This window comes from Sorex araneus, chromosome 4, assembly GCF_027595985.1.
Source record: "Sorex araneus isolate mSorAra2 chromosome 4, mSorAra2.pri, whole genome shotgun sequence".
Taxonomy (NCBI): Eukaryota; Metazoa; Chordata; class Mammalia; order Eulipotyphla; family Soricidae; genus Sorex; species Sorex araneus.
In genome coordinates this window covers 168,552,718-168,572,187 of record NC_073305.1, presented here as the reverse complement: position 1 = coordinate 168,572,187, position 19,470 = coordinate 168,552,718, and the positions used below count along the sequence as shown (strand labels likewise).

Sequence of the window (19,470 nt, the reverse complement as noted above, 5' to 3'; positions counted from 1 at the left end):
ATAATGATGTGCATATATCCTTTTGAATGAACGTTTTTTTTCTGTCTTGGGGATATATATTCACAGGTAGGTCATATGGGAACTAAATTCTAAGTTTATTGACTACACTCCATACTGTTTTCCCTGGGGGGGTGGACCAAACAACATTGCCACCAGAGTGGATGAGGGTAAATGAGGATTCCTTTTTCACCAAATTCTTGCCAACAAAGGCTGTTCCCAGTATTTTTGCTAAGTGTCATTCTCACAGGTGTAAAATAGTACACCAAAGAGGGTTTCTCTAATAGTAAGTGATGTTGAGCATGTTTTCATGTACCTGTTGGCCATCTGTAGGTCTTCCTCGGAGAATTGTCTGTTCATTTCCTCTCCCCACTTTTAGATTTTGTTGTTGCTGTTGATCTTTATGAATATTTTATAGATCATGGATATCAACCCTTTATATGATGCATTGAGTGCAAATATTTTCTCCCGCTCAATTAGCTGTTCTATAGTTTTAGCCCATGTTTCTTTTGTCATACAGAAACTTTTACGTTTGTTGCTGTCCCATTTGTTTAGTTTTGATTCTGTAGCCTCTGCCAATGGCATCATATCATTGGAGACTCCCTTGAGGCCTAAGTCTTGGACAGCTCTCGCTGTATTTCCTCAGTGCAGTTTATAGATTCAGGTCTGATCTCAAAATCTTTTATCTACTTTGAGTTTTGTGTAAGATGTGAAATACGGATCCAGCTTTACATTTTGCATGTGGTTATCCAATTCTCCCAGGACCATTTGTTGTCTTTATTCCTCCTAGCACTTTGTCAATAATTAGCTAACTACATATATGGAAATTCTTGGATATTTATTCTTAGATATTCTATTCTGACCAATTTTGACTTCCTTTATTACAGTACCATGCTGTTTTGATCACTATGGCTTTATAGTATAAATTCAAGTTAGGTAGTGAGACGCTTCCACGTTTCTAGTTTTTCAGTATGGTTTTGGCTCTGCAGGGTCTTTAATGATTCCACACAAGCTGCTCTAAGTCCTAGAAGAATGTTGTCTGAATTTGGACAGGATTACACCGACTCTCTTGAGGTAATATAGTCATTTTGACAATATTCTAATCCATGAGCATGGAACGTTTTTCCATTTCTTAAGACTTTCTTCAATTTCTTTCTTGAGTGTTTTGAAGTTTTCACAGTATAGGTCTCTCTTTTGTTAAGTTGATCCCTAAGTACGTGATGTTTTGGACACTATTTTAAATGTAATAGATGCTTTGATCTCTTCCTCCTGTGATTATTTGTATATAGGAATGCAACTGATTTTCATGTATTGATTTTGTAGCTGGCCACTTTGCTGTATTGGTACTGTTTCTATGAGCATTTCTGTACTTTAGGGCCGTCAATGTATATATATTATCGTATAATCTGTATTATCTGCAGACAGAGATGACTTGACTTCCTCTTTTCCAATTTGTATCCCCTTTGATTTCCTTTTCTTGCCTGATTGCTGCTGCCAAGACTTCTAGATTAAAATAAGAGTGGGGACAGTGGACATCTTGACTTGTGCCTCATCGTAGCAGAATGCTTTCAGTTTTTCACCCTTAATACTAATACTGGCTATGGGGTTCTTTTTTTAAGTAAACAGATTTTATTTGGAGGGTTTTTGAAGGGAAGGAGGAGGAAAGTGGGAGAGAGTGGAGAGTAAGACAGACAGATTAACGCACTGAAGAGAGAACGCAGGCTTCTCCAAGGACGGAGAGAGCCAGCTATGGCTTTTTTATAGATAGCTATTACTAACTTTAAGTATTGAGTGTGTTATCATAAATGGGTGTTGGAGTTTCTCTGCATCAACTGATATGATTATAAGGTTTTTATCTTTTCTTTTAATGATGTGGTACATTATGCTCATTGATTTGCATATATTGAATAATCCTTGCGTCCCTGGGATGAATCCTACTTGATCATGGTGTATGATTTCATGGTATACTGGTCAATTTGGTTTGCAAAGATTTTGTTGAGAATTTTTTGCATTGATAATTTAAAAAAAAAGATTGTTGCACACACGTGTTTTTTTTTGGGGGGGTGGGGTGGGGATACAGGATCAGCCAAGATACCTTTTTTCCAAAACTGGAATTCTATAAATACTATTCCTCTTCCCTACTTTACTATTTTCGTTGACATACAGTGTCTTATTCATTCTCTACAGCTCAAATTTAAACTCCATGACAATAATGCTGTTAGTCTATTTGGTTTGCTGATATATTCCTGGCATCTAGGCAAGGATTTGGCTTTCAATAAACATTTTCTGAATAAATACATAAATAAAAGAGTAGGTCATGTTGTCCCACTGATTCAAATGCCACTTTTATCATTTATTATCATATTTTACATTTCCAAGGGATGAAAGGCCTCATGTCTGCATGCTTTCTACCTTGCTTTGTTACTTTGCTAAGTTAGGGCTTCTTTATCTATTAGAACTTTGTAACATGATTTAGAACCTTTTATTTTTAGGATTTCCAATTTAATTATGTCTACCTGATATTAAAATATAGCTATAAGGGCTGGTGAAACAGTACAACACGTAGGGCATTTGCTGTTTATACAGCAGACGTAAATTTAATCCCCAGCATGCCATATGGTTGCCCAAGCACCACCAGGACTGATCCCTGAATAAGAACCAGGAGTAATTCCTAAGCACCACCCAGTGTGGCCCCAAAACCAAAAATACATAAGAAAATAAGGAGTAAGTAAAAAGGTACTTACATAGTTTTATTCTATTTATGTTTATAGTTTAAATGGCTTTACTTGAAGGAACTACTTTTGATTTTGTTTTGTTGGGCCATACCTGGCAGAACCTGGGTTTAGGTCACTCCCCAGGAGTGTCAGGGAACCACGCTCTCCACCACGCAAAGCATGCAGTTCAGCTCTCTGAACTATCTCCCTGACCCTTAAGCAACTATTTTAATACTTAGCTCTTTAAAAGTTATCTTAGAGTTTCAAGTTTAACTTAGTATGTTACTGCATAACAAATATAAGGGTTTGATTCACATAGGTATTAATGAGGGGGAAAGAATGATGTTCTAAAATTACTATATGTATTTACACTAGCACAAGACGTAAAAACCTCTGCTTCTCTCTCTCTCTCTCTCTCTCTCTCTCTCTCTCTCTCTCTCTCTCTCTCTCTCTCTCTCTCTCTCTCTCGTTAATACTTTCACCACACATAGCTGAGTATCATTCACTTAATCCGAAAATAGACCTCTTTGCCCTCTGCCCTCTCCTTTTCCCTCTCTTACTCTCCAACTGTATTTCTTCAGTGACAAGTACAAGTTCTCATTCCCTTAATGCCACCCCCTCTCCATATAGTCTCCACATATGGCTAAACACTTTCCCATTTTTGAACCAGTCATATTTCTTTTGAGTTATTCAAGTGCTATGCCTGCTTTACACATTTTGTGTCTTAAAACTAGGGTGAAAGACTCCAACACATTCCTGCTCCTTTGGGGGCTGAGGGTTAGACAGGTGTCGAGCATTGCTCAGGAGGCCCAAGATCCATGGGGTAAGTGCCTGACAGCGAGGGCTGTATGGTTCAATGCCCAGCAATGTGGTTGCACCCCTGAATTATCTCCCCACCAAGACCTCCGCTTTGAGATGTTCAGGTCTTTGTAGCCTTTCTCTATCCCCTTCCCTTTCTTCTTAAGTTAATCAAAGGGTGTGGAAAGATAGTATCTTGGGGTAGTGGACTTGCATTGAATGGGACCAACCCAGGTTTAATCCCTGGAGCCCCATATAGTGCACCAGGCCCCATCAGGAGTGATCCCTTAGTGCAGAGCCACAAGGAAGAGCACTACCATGTGTAGCCACCACACACACACACACACACACACACACACACACACACACACACACACAAAATAAATAAATAAATAAAGTGCATCATATGGGTGTTTTAAGATAGATATATGATTGCAAATAGTATGCCCTTTAAAAATGTTTTGAATATTGTTTTAAACCAGAGGCAGAAGTACTGAGGTACTACTACCCCAAACTATTACTTGTGATTTATTTTTGTCAACTTTAAGCTCAAAAAGTTCATTTTACAGGGGTTTGATAGTTCCATAATTGTTCTAGTTTTTCTTACAGTTTAATTTTTTCAATTAAATTCTAAACAGCATATCTCCTCTCCCATTTACTTACACTTGTATCAAAATAAAAATCACATAATAAGTAATCTTCCCCCACCACCAGTTTTTGTGCCACACTTGGCTGTACTCAGGGCTTACTCCTGGAGTGATCAGGGATCCTATGTGGGTGTTGGGGATCAAACCAGAACTGGCCATGAAAAGGCAAGCACCCAACCCACTATACTCTCTCTCTGGCCCAGTAAGAAAACTTTCAAAAAATTATCAGGGGTTCTACTTTAATAAATGTTAACTTTTTCTATTTCCTCAAGTATCATCTTCCTAAGTAATAATAATAATAAGCGTTTCTGCCCCTAAATTTAATCCTACTTTGTTTTTCAGTATTATCAAAATTATCTGAAGTATTTTACATAATCTAACTCTTATTTTTAAAAGAAGGACTTTTAATAATTTCCTTGAGAAAAGCAGATTCAAACTGAGGAGGACCAAATCAGAGGAGGTCAGGAGCAACCACCCCCAGAAGCCAGGTAAAACTGACATAAGGAAAAGTGTAGAGAGGAATTTATTTGGTTGCATGTGACCTAAAGCTCAGCTGGCCCTATGTGACCGATTCTCTCTTTGATATTGTAACTGTGAAGTGCTTATAGCTGTGCAGTCAGTCAAGGTATTGCAGTTTAGAGCGCTTCTTGTTTAATAAGTTTAATAGAATCAAGTACAGGCCACATTGCTCAGATTTCCCATAATTCAACCACTATCCCCAGCTGCACTGAAATTGATATTCATATGGCCAAAGGGTTGACAAGACATTAAACAGGAGTATAGAGTAGAAAATATTAAATCTACTGATATTTTTATTTCATTGCTTTAAAGGTTTCTACTTTTAATATTATATGTCATATTAGTACATCGACACATTTATACCTACATAATATACTGGAGTTGTGTATTTTAGACACATGATCAAAAGGGTAAAAATCATCTTCCTAATCTCATTCTTTAAGTAGCAAACTCCTCAAAATATCCTCATATTCCTTCTCAATCTCTGTGTAAGGGTATAAGTATAATCTGATGTCACTTGAAGAAATAATTTACAGTACTGAGGAGGAGTGATTTTTAAAATTCTCTTACATACCTTCTTATCTCAAGGTTGACAAGTATGACTGGTTTCCCCTGCATACCACTGATACTTACATACCAGGGTTCTGGTTCTCTTCAATGTCTTTTTCTGTGTGTGTGTGGGGGGGTGGGGGACACAGGCAATGCTCGGGAGTTTCTCCTGGCTCTGCACTCAGAAATCATTCTTGGTGGTGCTCAGGGGACCATATGGGATGCTAAGGATCAAACCCGGGTTGACAGTATGTAAGTCAAGTGCCTTACCCACTGTACTATCACTCGGGCACCCTCTGAATGGCCATTAAAATGCTTCCTGCAGCCCTCTTTCACTTGACCCTGTTAGGCTGTTAACGGCCAGAAAAAAGCAGTTCACTGTCAGTGGAGTTTGAGGGTCCTTCACTATACTTTCAGCATCTTGTAATTTTTGCAGCATAATCGACATCTGTGTCAGATTACTAGTTGCCTAAAAATATCTATAAATATCCATTCATTCTTCCTATCTTCTTTATTAACAAGATCCTTTCATCATTAGAGAGCTGTCAAGTATTTCTCAAAGCACAATATGGTCATGTAACATATTAATACGCAACCAGAAATTGTTGGGAGAGAATCCTAGTTAGTCACCTAAAGAAAAGGAAAGGAGGAAAAAGGAAAAGAGGGAAAAACGGAAAAGAAAGAAGAAAATTAAAAAGACAGTAGGAGAAAGATCTAATTTCTTCCTTTCCTCCCTCTTTCTACCTAGAATCAAAACTGGAGAACTGAAATTTATCTTGGACCACAAAGAGGACAAGCTTGGAATAAGGCACTTGAATGTATTGGTAATTGTGTTCATTTGTAGATTTCAAACTGGAAAGCCTGGGTCCCTGGTGACTTTATGGAATTGGCATACTGGATTGGGCACATCCGTCTTTCTTTTAAAAGGAGATGTGGAGCCGTAATTTACTTAGCCACTGCTATTTCAATTGTTTTTTTTCAATTGAAAAATTCTAATGCTTACACATAGCACCTTATCTGCAAGCTTACTGACAGCTAACCTCCAACAATTCAGTTCTTTACATGCCTGTCATTCCAAAGTTAAATTTCCATTTCAAACATCTGTACTCAAAAATCATTATTATGAAGCAACCACTCTAAACACAATTTTCTTTTCTTCCATTCAACTGTGCCTATTACAACTAATTTCCAATTCCTAGTCCTCTACCCTTTTCTCTCCTTTTTTTAAAAAACATTTATTTATTTTTTTAATTGAATCACTGTGAAACAGTCCATTACAAAGATGCTTGTGATTGAATTTCAGTCATACAGTGTGCCAGCAACCATCCCTCTACCAGTGTACATTTCCCAGCACCAGTATCCCCAGTTTCTCTCCCAACTCCCCAACTCCCCTCTCAGGCTGCCTCTCTCTCTCCCTTCCCCCACATTCTTTCCCTTCCCACCCCCTCTCTCCCTCTCCCTCTCTCTCCTTCTGGCCATTATGATTTGCAATACAGATAATGAAAGGTTATCACTGTATCACTGTCATCCTGATGCTTATTGATTTGCTCGAGCAGGCATATCGTCACATAACGTCTCCATGTGAGACTTGTTACTGTTTTTGGCATATTGGATACACCACGGTAGCTTGCCAGGCTCTGCCGTGTGGGCGAGATACTCTCGGTAGCTTGCCAGGCTCTCCAAGAGAGGGGCAGAGGAATCGAACCCAGGTCGGCCACGTGCTAGGCGAACACCCTACCGGCTGTGCTATCGCTCCAGACCATGTCATTTTAGCTACTTTCTACTTTCAATGCTCAGTTTTTATCCAGCATGACCATTCTTTAACTCGCCCTTGCAACTTGTTTACAATACAGTAACTCAGTTTACTGGAGAAGTCCCTAGAAACTGACTTCCACTTAAATGAATGCATCATAAAATCAATTTCGCTATAGGCAAATTAACATAAAAGATCTTACATTTCTGGCCATAAAAATATTGCCAAACTGCTAAATCAAGTGAGACCTAGATAAAAAAAAAAAATTCAACGTTCAAAAACAACTTATTTATTCATTTGTTCAATCGGCCATTTACTCATTTGCCACTATGTTGATTCCAGTTTGTGGTAATGGATAGCTGGAGCCTATCTCAGGAGCATAGGGTGCAAAGCGGAACTGGCCCTCGACAAGCCACCTTCTGCAGCCAGAGTGCACCCACAAACATATCGCCACACTCAGAATGGGATAATTTAGAGGCACCAACGAAACCAATGCGCCCATCGTTCAAGTGTGGAGAAACCCAGAGCCCCTGGATAAAATCATGCAGAGATGGGAAGAATGAGCAAACTCCACACAATTCATACCCTCAGTTGAAAAATTTAAAATTTGATCCCCAGAAATCTAATAATAAAAATTATGCTGAATGAAACAATGTTATTCAGCACTTAATGTATATTTTTCAAGCATATTACTGTCCTCTATCTGTCTTCTCCTGGATCTTTTATTACCTCCCTTTGAAATATACTCTCATATATAAATCGAATCATCCCCTTTCTCTACATGTACACAAAATTAGCAGAGGCTACTTTGCAGATCAATGTCATTATAAATAGGGTTATCAGCTCAAACTGAATAATTATTTTACCACACATCAATCTTTTTAAAAACAACAAACTTACCAAAACACACATATAAAATTTTTAGCAGACATTATTTAGTACTTATATATGCATTTTATATCTATTTATATATATATATACATACACACATATACACACAATATCATGTTACTGATCAATGCAATGGCATGATGGACTGTAGCACTGTCATCCCATTGTTCATCAATTTGCTCGAGTGGGCACCAGTAACATTCCCATTGTAAGACTTGTTGTTACTGGTTTTGGCATATCAAATATGCCACGGGTAACTTGCCAGGCCCTGCTGTGCGCGCGGGATACTCTCGGTAGCTTGCTGGGCTCTCTGAGAGGGACGGAGGAATCGAACCTACCCACTGTGCTGTCGCTGTGCTATCATGCAATGGCACGATAAGGTGAGAAAATACAGCAGACCATTTCACTTCACTAGGTCTTTTATAATTTTACTACTGCAGTGAACATTACATGAATTCTATACAATACATAGCTCACTGAGCTACTGGGTAGATAAACTTTGGGGGTAAATTGTTATTTGCCATGGATAATAGTGCATACAATTAAGAAATGAAGTTGATTCCTACATTCACCATGACTTCAGAGGTTGTCATCTCAGGAATGAACCGCAAAATAGATACGCAGAAAAGTAATGCAGCACTTTGTTACCAAGCAAAAAAAATTTCTCATGTTAAAATGTATAATTGTTTCTAATTCATTATTCATAACTACTTCTGTAGATTACAATAAACATGAGAATGAATACACAGACATAAATACTTTGAAACAAAAATCAAATTATCCCGATTTAGCCATAAGCATCATCATCTTCCCTCACTGATATAAAAAAAAAAAAAAACCCTCAGCTTCCTGCTCCTTAAAAGTTAGTCCCAAAACACATATGGGCTGATACTTAAAATACAGTGTAACAACAATGTATATTTTTTCTTGTTTTACATAGTTTTGTAATTACAAGGATATTATTATTTAATACCACTTTTAATTAAAGAACTAGATCATCTTGGGAATGGAAATAAATAAGATATACACTGCCCTGGTTTGTCCATTTTTGAAAATATTAAAGATACCAAATCTTAAACACAGAAAATAGAAGAAACATTTTCATGTTTTAAGAAAACATTAAATCTGTTTCTGAGCTTTAGTATTTTTGCTGTTGCCATAGGAGAGGAATAAAAAGATCACTTTCATATAGACCTCTGTTCAAGACAAATAATTCATTCGAGCAGCAGTGATGTGATGAAAATTTATGTCTTGCATGAAAAATTACCTATTAAAATAGAACAAATAAATACGTAGCTAAAGTGATTTACAAGAAAATGTATTTGATTTATTTCATCAAGAAAATGTTTATTTTTATGAATAAATATTATTTGATGATGACTAATGAGGTGTATTCGCAAAAGGATTAAATATTTTCCAACCCAACTTTAGTTAATGTGAGGAGACATTTAAAAGACAAATGTTTATTAAGCCTGAAGGTATGTGTTATTCAAAGTTCCAAACAAATCTAAACATTAATAGTTTACCATATCCTTACTTATTAAGAAGTAAAAATGTATAAAATGCAGCATAGATATGAAACATAAAATACATATAAAAGCAATTGAGAGGATTCATGTTTTAATAGATTAAATAAACATTCAAATAGTAGTTGTTATGACATACACTGGTGTTTATGAACATTGGATTCTAGTGATTGGTATAGGTAATAGCCTAGAAAATATTTGTGAGTATATTGCAAATACCTGCTATATGGTTAGAATTACCTTGTGAAGGGGCTCTTGAATCAAAGTTTAAAAAGAAAATTTGAATTATAGCATACTACAATAGAGTATTTATTTCACTCATTACTTTGCTCATCAACTACAAATTTTTGGAGTTTTTGTCATAATACAGTAGCTTTAAGAAAAACTTAACTGCTTCTTAATTCCTAGTAAAGGACTGATCTACTTGGTGCACAGAAAACACTAGGAGATATCTCATTTTAAAATTAATAGCACAGATTCTAGTTGTGGGCACAGCATATTTACCATAGCACTGTGAACAAAGTGCATGCTTTCAGAATGTGAAAAGCCATGACAACTGGAAAAACAAATCAGGCCTGAACAGTGACAGAACCAGTATTCTGCCTGGAGGCACACCCCAAATGAAGAATCAGGAGGAACTTCTAAGCAGAGCACAGTTCTTGAGTAAAACCAAGCAATGAGACTAGAGATAAGGAAGACAGAGACTGCAGTAAGATGAAAGGCAGAATTCTGAAGGAGGGGAGCTATGCAGAAAAGAAACCCAGAAAACATAACAGAGGTAACACTGAGGATACTATGAACATCAAGTGAATGTACGGGGGAAAACTCCGAAGGTCAAAGAGTAAGAAGACAGGTCTGAGTTGTTCCCAAAGCATACACAGGACCAGGTGCCAACAAGGAGTGGAGAGTCCTAGACATTTACTTGGGATATTCAGTAGAAACCCCAAAAGAATAGGTATGTTTCAGGGGCAGGGTGAACCTATCCCTAAAGCCACAGCTATCTGTCCCAATAAATTACAAAGCAAACCAAATAAACAGGCACAAAAGAACCAAATTGAAAGACAACTTAATTGCCGGTCAAATCAAATCCCTTATAGTGAGATCTCAAGTTTCTGTCAAGTACATAAAATTCATGTTGTCAGGCATCAGAGGCAGGAGAATGCCACCCATAAAGTGCTAAGAAAAAGAATGAAAAGCCCCATAATAACAAAGCAATGGAAAAAAACAGTGACATCATAATATAGGATTTGATGGAAACAGAAGGAAAACAATATTAAGTATTTAAAAGACACCATGAATAAAATGAGAAGAGAAATAAAACACACACACAAGAACACAATGCAACTTTAGAGATGAAAAACGCAAATCTGAAATCAAAATTTGACTCTGCAGGATTAACAGTTTAGGAACCAGGGCCAGAAAAAGGTACGTGAACTTCAGAATAAAGCAGTTAAAAGCTACTCAAAATAAAGGAGCATAAAAAAATCAATAAAAACAAAAATGAAACCAGAGTGTTTCAGGGAGGTATGAGAAAATAAGAGTTCAAAAAAAGGTGTAACTGAACTCTTACTTGGTTACTTATTTCACATACTGGATATTCAAAGAATTCATTAGTGGCAAGACAGCATAACAATAATAGTTCTCAGTTGAGAAAATGGTACAAAACTGAGACTAAAATAAACATTTTAATGCCCGATTTTTAATTTTTTTAAAGAACACTTTAATGTTGTCAATAAAGGTTTATTTTGGGGGGGGGTATTTTCGGTTTGGTTTTGGGGTGCTCCCAGCTGTGCACAGGGTTTATTTCTGGCTCTTGTGCAGGAACTTCTGGCAGTGCTTTACATGGCAAACCTTACCTTACCTACTGCACTATCCCTCCGGCCCATAACTCTCAGTTCTGATGAACAAAGTTACTGCATCTTTACCACCAAAGTGCCCAGGACCCTCCCCTGTCTCTGTTTCATTCCTAGTCTGCCTTTTGTCTTCCTCTCCATAATCTCAGTTTTGCAGTCAAAGACCAAGAATTTGTCTTCATTCAATACTGCCCCTTCCTTTATTTTGTTTCTTCATATATCATGAATCACGAAATCCCCGTTGATCGTCGATTTCTCGAGCGGGCTCAGTAACCTCTCCATTCGTCCTATCCCTGAGATTTTAGAAGCCTCTCTCCACTCGGCCTTCCCAACAATGCCGCATTGGAGGCTCTTTCAGGGTCAGGGGAATGAGACCCAGCTTGTTACTGGCTTTAGCATATGAATACACCATGGGAAGCTTGCAAGGCTGTCCCATGTGGGCAGGAAACTCTCAGTAGCAGTAGGTTATAAGATATCGCTTCTGGAAGCTTGCTTTTAAGTATCTGGATGTTGGCCGTTGATGGGATCACACACACCTGCGTTCTTCTGCCTGTACCTTCATGCGTGAGACTTGTCGAATGTTTGGAGAGGGGCCTTGAGCATGGCTGTAGCTAGGTTCCGGTGGTCTTCGGCTGCTGGGAGCTCTGCTTGGGGCGGGGAGGGAAGCTGGAGCCTATCCCCTTAGAGGGGCCCCTGGGAAGACAGCCAGGCGTGCAGGCAAGAGACTCTCATATTTCACAGATGAGTGAAATCATCCACTATTCATTTGCCCTCTGACTCATTTTACTTAGCAGGATATCTTTCTAGTTCCAACCACATTGAAGCAAACTGCAAGAGTTCATCTCCTCTTGGAACTGCCCAATATTCTAAACTTCTTTATCCAATTATCCGTTGTGGACATTTGGGTTATTTCCATATTATACTCAGTGTTACAGTGACACAGAATGTATTATGTTGTAAAATGAATGCAGTTGTGTTCTTGGAACAGAACGCCAAGAATTGGGGAAGTAGGACTGACAAGGTCATATGTAAGGAAGCTAGATTCGTAAGTTTTTAAAGAAGATTCCAAACTGTGTTACCTGTGGTGTTGGATTGAAGCACTCATGAAACTATCATTAACATTACTGTAAATCACAGAATCTCAATAAAGGTGGTTTGAGAAAAGAAAACATAAAACATTTAGAACTTGGATCTACATTAATGAAAATGGTAGTTATATGAGAAAATATTTTAAAATGTTCTAATTCTATTCTTATATTGGGGAGAGAGTGCTTGGGTGACACATGATGGTGCTGAAGGTGACTTCGTAGTCCTTGGCTCTGTGAGCTCTCTGGGTAACATGGAGTGCCAGAGATCAAATCAAGGTCAGCCACATCAGAACAGCAAGACCTTAAGGCCTGTACTGTCTCTCCAGCCTCTATACTTGTTCTTTAAAAAATAGTTAATTTCCACTGTAGCACTGTAGTCCTGTTGTTCACTGATTTGCTCGAGCGGGCACCAGTAACATCTCCATTGTGAGACTTATTGTTACTGTTTTTGGTATATTGAATATGCCACGGGTAGCTTGCCAGGCTCTGCTGTGCAGGCGGGATATTCTTGGTAGCTCGCCAGGCTCTCCGAGAGGGATGGAGGAATCGAACCCGGGTTGGCCACATGCAAGGCAAACGCCCTACCCACTAAAATAATTAAAATTTTAAAATGGTCAAAAAATTTTAAATTATACACTTAAAATATCACTGTATTACTGCCATTCCGTTGCTTATCGATTTGCTTGAGCAGGCACCAGTAATGTCTCCATTGTGAGACTTGTTACTGTTTTTGGCATATTCAATACACCACGGGTAGCTTGTCAGGCTCTGCCGTGCAGGTGAGATACTCTTGGCAGTTTGCCGGGCTCTCCGAGAGGGGCGGAGGAATCAAGCCTGGGTCGGCTGCATGCAAGGCAAACGCCCTACCCGCTGTGCTATCATTCCAGCCCACACTTATGATTATATGTTTAAGTAAAATGTATAAAACTATGGTCAAAGAACAGAAGAGGCAGGGAAAAATGTTCTTACCTTATATGTGAGGTAGCATATAATATGCAGCATAGTGTGAGAATTGCAAATGTGAGAGAAATTAAAAAGTAAGACAAAGAAGGGAATCTAGTAAGTTTATAAGAGAGATTCAATGAAATCCAAAGTGCTTCCTAAGAAACAATAATTAACAACAGAAACTACTAAGCTACAGAAAGATAAAATTGAATGAAATCAGGAACAATCAAGCACTGAAACCTATCAAATCCTTTTTAAATTTTTTTTTTATTGAATCACCCTGAGATACACCATCAACATGCATTATTATTCTGTCTTTAATCAAATTAAATTTATATCCTTGTGTCATATCATATTTAAAAATTTAGTAATACACCTACAATGCCTGGAGCAACTGTATTTAATTTTTCTATTTAACAGTATCAAATGATTCTCTCTCCCTCTCTACACACACACACACACACACACACACACACACACACACACACACACACGCACACTCATTCAAGTCAATTAACTGTACAATGTCACCCCCTAGAGGAGACTTTAAAAACCAAATTTCCACATTCTGGCTAATATGAATAGTGCTGCAATGGACATAGAAGTGCAGATGCTCTTCTACAGTGTGTTTTTGGGGCCCTGGAGTATATTTCCAGAATTAGCATTGCCGGGTCATATGGGAGATCAACTTCTAGCTTTTTGAGGAATGCCCTTATTGTTTTCCAAAGCTTGTCACAAGTGGTAGTGGGAAGTAAGCAGCTAGGACAGAGAAGGGACCACTATGACAATGACAGTAGGAAATGATCACTCTGAACAAGAACTGAGTGCTGCAAGTAAGTAAAGGCATATAAACATAACCTTTCAACACCTGTATTGCAAACCATCACTGTATCACTGTCATACCCTTGCTCATTGATTTGCTCGAGCGGGCAACAGTAACGTCTCCATTGTGAGACTTATTGTTACTGTTTTCGGCATATTGAATACGCCACGGGTAGCTTGCCAGGCTCTTCCGTGTGGGCGGGATACTCTTGGTAGCTTGCTGGGCTCTCAAACCCAGGTTGGCCGAGTGCAAGGCAAACGCCCTACCTGCTGTGCTATCGCTTCAGCATACTTTCATAAATTTAAGGTGGAGAAAATTCACATTAAGTACAAAAATAATGAAGTTTTATTTAACAGCAAAATCACTAAATTCTTTAAATTCATCTGAATCTCAGGCTAAGATCCATAATTGCTAAATTATATTGTTTAATAATCTCCCAGCAGATGATTTAAATGTGTTTAAAAATCAGAAAGGAGTTTGTACAAAGAATAGAATCATTCATTTTCAGCAATTAATGTAACATACAGAAATTTTATACAGATTCATCAATGTCCCTATCAGTGAGGCATTTTGTTTATCTTACGGCTGAGATTGGGGAAACTGAAAATACTCAGCATTGCTTCACAAAATATAAAATGTTTAATGTTTCCATCTCAGTATCAGTCTTAAATATATTACTGGTGGCAAAAAAACAAAACAAAACAAAACAAAACAAGAACAACCGTCAGAGCTAAAGACTCAGTTCATTTATTGTAAGAGCACACACCATTTAACATAAGTGGCAAAGTTAGTTGTGTAATGCCGGACCAATTTAGTCAGTGGAACTTCATTTTTTTTTTCAGAAATATATGACTTAATCTTGCACTTCTAATGAATGTTAACCCGCATATTCACAAATCCCATCTCATTTTTTAATTCCAAGTCTACACTTTGATATGCAACATAAGCTCATCACTGGAATGAAAGAGGCAAATCCCACTACCCGTCCCCTTTCAGTATTTCTTCTGCTCTTATTAATCAGAACATCTAAGATTCTGCATGATAGAGAATTTTCCAAACTGGTCCTTCCATGTCTTTGAACAGTGAATGTTCCCCACACCTTTCTACCATGACCTTGGCTCCTAAATATACCTTTGTATCCCACCCTGAGTAAAAGTCAAAAATGATGAATTAGTAGCTAATATCTTAGAACCATTCCACTCATGAGACTACACTTGACCAATTATTCCTGCAAAGAAGCACCCTCTCTAAGTGACTCCTCTTCCATGTTCCTTTCTACCCTAAATTAGAATGCTCCTCTAACTTCCTTTCTCCTGCCTACAATTTTGGAATAAAGGCTTTTTTTTTCCTTGGTTTGGCAGATAAGAAAGAGAAAGTCAGGAAGCCTTGCCTAATGCCTTAATTAGTGGATATTTCACTTATACCAGTAATTTCAATTGTTCCTTTTTTCCTTGCTGTCCTGAAGGATTCTCCACTGTACATCTTTAGGTCAGTATAGCATAAAAACTCTGAAAATAGGACTAAAGTTTTCCTTTTCAAAGTACGATAAGGACAATTGTGAATCCCCCTGGGGAAGAGAAGCAGTGTACTACTTTGCTATCCTGACAAAGAACCTCTGTCAGGGAAGAAACATATGGAAATTGAGGACTGAGAAATTAATTCCTTGTAGAATGACTTGCATACTGAAATTTAATGAGCACTGCTTTAGTATATTTAGTATCTCCAGACACAAATTATAAGATGTCACCATACAGCAGCCTTCTGTTAAACACCAGAATCACAACAGACCCACAATCACAGCCATGGAGGAGTTATCAAGTAGCAAATCTAAATGTTTTCAAAGCATTCAAAGATATGAGAATGATTTTTACTATCCCAACAAAGAGAAGAAAAGGGAAAAATTTGAAAAATGATTTTTTTTAAAGAAATGATATAGAAGTTAGCATAGAGAGACAAAGGGACAAGCAGCATCATCCTAAGGACTCAGGAGACAAAGAAGCTAAAGGATGAAAGTATCTCACATGGCTAGTCACAACTTCAGTTCAGAGAGAAATAATGAAAGAAGCAGTATTTGAAAAGCTAAGAACAAACTGTTCTCCAAAATTCACAAAGGACATTCATTTTACAAATTCAAAGAAATTAAACATTACAAAGTTCATACACAAAAAAAAGACACAAAATCAGAGTGTAAAACAAAATGTAATAAATGTCTGTATTTTAAAATGAACTTTTGAAAAACAAAGGATTCCACAAACTATTTTTTTAAATGAATTTGGAGAAGACAAATGCAGAGCATATAACAAAGGATTACTATCCAAGTCATTAAGAAACAGTAAAACAGAAAAACAGTCCAAGGCAATAATATTTCAAAAAGAGAATCACAAATGGTTAATTAACATATGAAAAGACGCCCAACCTCATTAAGACTCAGAGAATTGCAAATTTCACTCACAACAGACACCATTTCACACCCACCAGATTAGCAAAAATTACAGTCTAATACCATCAATTACGGTGAGCATGTCAGAGTTCATTTTACTATTCCTCAAACTCTACGCGTCGTCAAGTATGTTCTTTAAAAAGCACATGCTTCATAAGAAAAATATTTAAGTGTCATCTGGCCTTAGTGACAGGCATGCCTATTCGTGCACATTCAGCGAAATAACGCACATGAAAACCACATGGCAATGGGCTGAAGACGGTTTGTGAAACAAAGCTACACAAAGGTTCCGTGGCAATCATGAGACTCTGTAGTGAGAGAGACCTGGAACTTTGAGGGGATGTCACAGTCAGAGAATAAAGGACACCAGGGCCAGTTTGGAGAGAAATAGCAAAAAGACGGGATAAAGGCACAGGAAACAAAGGAAGTCACAAAGGCATATATGACAGCCTCTGATGACGAGCCAGTTGTAGACAGGAACAAGGACTGGAGTTCAGTCTTATAAGAAATTGCTTCTCTGCCCGAAACACGTGTTTTCTCACTTTACCTGTTCTGGTTATCATGGCATCCCCAACCCCCCTGCTCCAGGACACGGACACACACACACACACACACACACACACACACGTGTTACTCTCTCCTGGAGGACACGTTTTCCCAGGGGATGCAAAGGGAATAAGCCTTTCATTTATTCCGAGGCTTTTCCTGGGATTCCTCATTCACCTGGAAGCTGAAATCCCCCACGCAAGCCTGGCGTGCTATTCCTTCAGACATTGCACTTCTCTCTCCCTGCTTTGGTTTTCTTCGCAATATTCTGCACAACGGCGGCTTATTATGTACTCTCCTCACTGCACTGCTCTCTGAAAGCAGGAACTGGAGCCACCGTGCCAAGGATGCTGGATACAGGCCTGTGTTCGGTAAACGCATGCTGGATATTACCACTGTCCCTGCGTGAGGATGCGTCCAAGTACCATGAAAAGCACATCACAAAGTAGGAACAAAAGTAGGTAAAGCCTAGCGAGGACTCAACTTTCTGCCTGCGGGAGAGAACACATTTGCTCTTGAATCACGAACTTCCGAAGGGAATAAGGAAAAAAAGTAATACATTCCAAGAAAATAAAGGGCGTGGAGGCTAGAAAGGGCCTGACACATCATGAGAAATCAAAGCGGGGAACACCTGTAGCACGGAAGGGCTGACAGTGAGTCAGGCGTACGTGAACCTCATAAAACATACAAGCGAGATACACACTATGCACTTTGTGTCACGCTTCTCGTCTCCAGAACTCCTCCTCTGCAGAGCTGTAGCTGCGCAGCCACCCTTTTCCCGACAATAGAATGGAAAGTGCATAAAGCCAGGAGCGTGCGAGCAGCTCCGCGTTCCCATCCACTGTCCATAGGACTGACACGCCAACTCACGAGTGTTGCCAGCCAACATCTCAACACCAGGAATTTGGGCTTAAAACATCTTCCACCGGTGGGCGGGCGGCCTGAATACAGAAATCGGAACGGCCAAACAGTCAAGGGCTCCTTTTCGAGCACTCTTCATTGAGCCACTCACGGTTTATGCGTGAACTCCTTTTTTGTCATAATTAACCTGCACGTTTTTCCCCCCCGCTAATCTTAAAAAGCACCTGCTGTCCCTTTGCGCACAGCCCAGTGGTTTGCAGGTGGTGCCGGCGTGGCGTGGGGGGGTTGGAGAGGGGGGCGGGCCTCGCACCTCTTTCGGATTCAAAGCTCATCTCAACAACCCTGGTCCATTTCAGACTGCCCTGGAAAGGGCGCAGAAAGCAAAGCTTAGGGGCAGTCAGAGTCAGAGTTCAAGAGCCCTGCAGCCCTGCAGGCAGCTTCTGGAATATTGATGCTCGAGGCCGGAGAGCCAGAGGGTGGGCACCCCCGGGGTCCCGGGAGTTTTGTCTGCCTTGGGGCCGACGGGCAGGATCCTAGAAAAAAAGAGCGGGGCTCCAAGGTGCTCACCCGGCAGGCCAGAGGTCAGAGCCCAGGTGTGAAGCCAGGGGGCGGGGCTAACGTCCCCGCCCTCCCCGAACCAGCTGTGTGTGTGTGTGTGTGTGTGTGTGTGTGTGTGTGTGTGTGTGTGTGGTGGCGGCGAAGGTAAATACGGAGGGGCGCGACGACTCGGAAAAACTCACAGTAATAGGCCACCACAGGGTCCCGCTTGTCATGCTCCTGAGCAGTCCTCAGATGATGCTGTATGCTCTTAAACTGGGGGGGAAGTGGGGGCAGCGGAGCGAGAGCCGCCATCTCTACTCCAGGAATCACCACTTCCTACTTCCGCTTCCGTCCGGAGGGTCGCGCGCACTAGCGCGCATGACAGGTCCCGCCCACCCGCCGGTTGCCCAGCAACCGGGATGTCAACTACAGGCTCCCAGCAGGGACAATAATCAGTGAGCTTGATTCTGGAAGCTGAAGGCGCAGCAATGACGGCGCTGAAGACACTAGCGCTCTCTGCTGGTGGGAAAGAGTTTCTGTTTTGCTTTACCTTTTTTCTTCGCTTGATTCTTCAAGACATCCTCCTTTCATGACGAAAAATTGGAGAAGAAAAAACACGAAGAAAGTAATGCTTGTTGACTGAGAAAAAAGCATGAATTTCTTTTTAGCATCATCCAAAAATTAGGACTTCCAAGTCCTCAGATTAAAATATTAACGACCGTGGGGCTGGAGTGATAGCACAGCGGGTAGGGCGTTTGCCTTGCACGCGGCCGACCCGGGTTCAAATCCCAGAATCCCATATGGTCCCCTGAGCACCGCCAGGGGTGATTCCTGAGTGCATGAGCCAGGAGTGACCCCTGTGCATTGCTGGGTGTGACCCAAAAAGCAAAAAAAAAAAATATATATTAACGACCGTGGAACTCTAATTTTAGAACATTTCAATTTAATTATGAAACACGAAAGATGTTGTGGAAGTTTTT

At 39.6% G+C, this 19,470-nt stretch overlaps 1 protein-coding gene across 1 annotated transcript in view; it reads right to left on the bottom strand.

Annotated features, from left to right (window-relative positions):
* VTA1 (vesicle trafficking 1) overlaps positions 1-18,830 on the bottom strand; it is a 60,114-nt gene extending 41,284 nt beyond the window's left edge. The window contains exon 1 of the mRNA XM_055137087.1: positions 18,691-18,830. Within this exon, the coding sequence (XP_054993062.1) occupies positions 18,691-18,802 (112 nt within the window). The 5' untranslated portion in view covers positions 18,803-18,830. The remainder of the gene's footprint in view (positions 1-18,690) is intronic.
* Between the last annotated feature and the right edge of the window lie 640 nt (positions 18,831-19,470).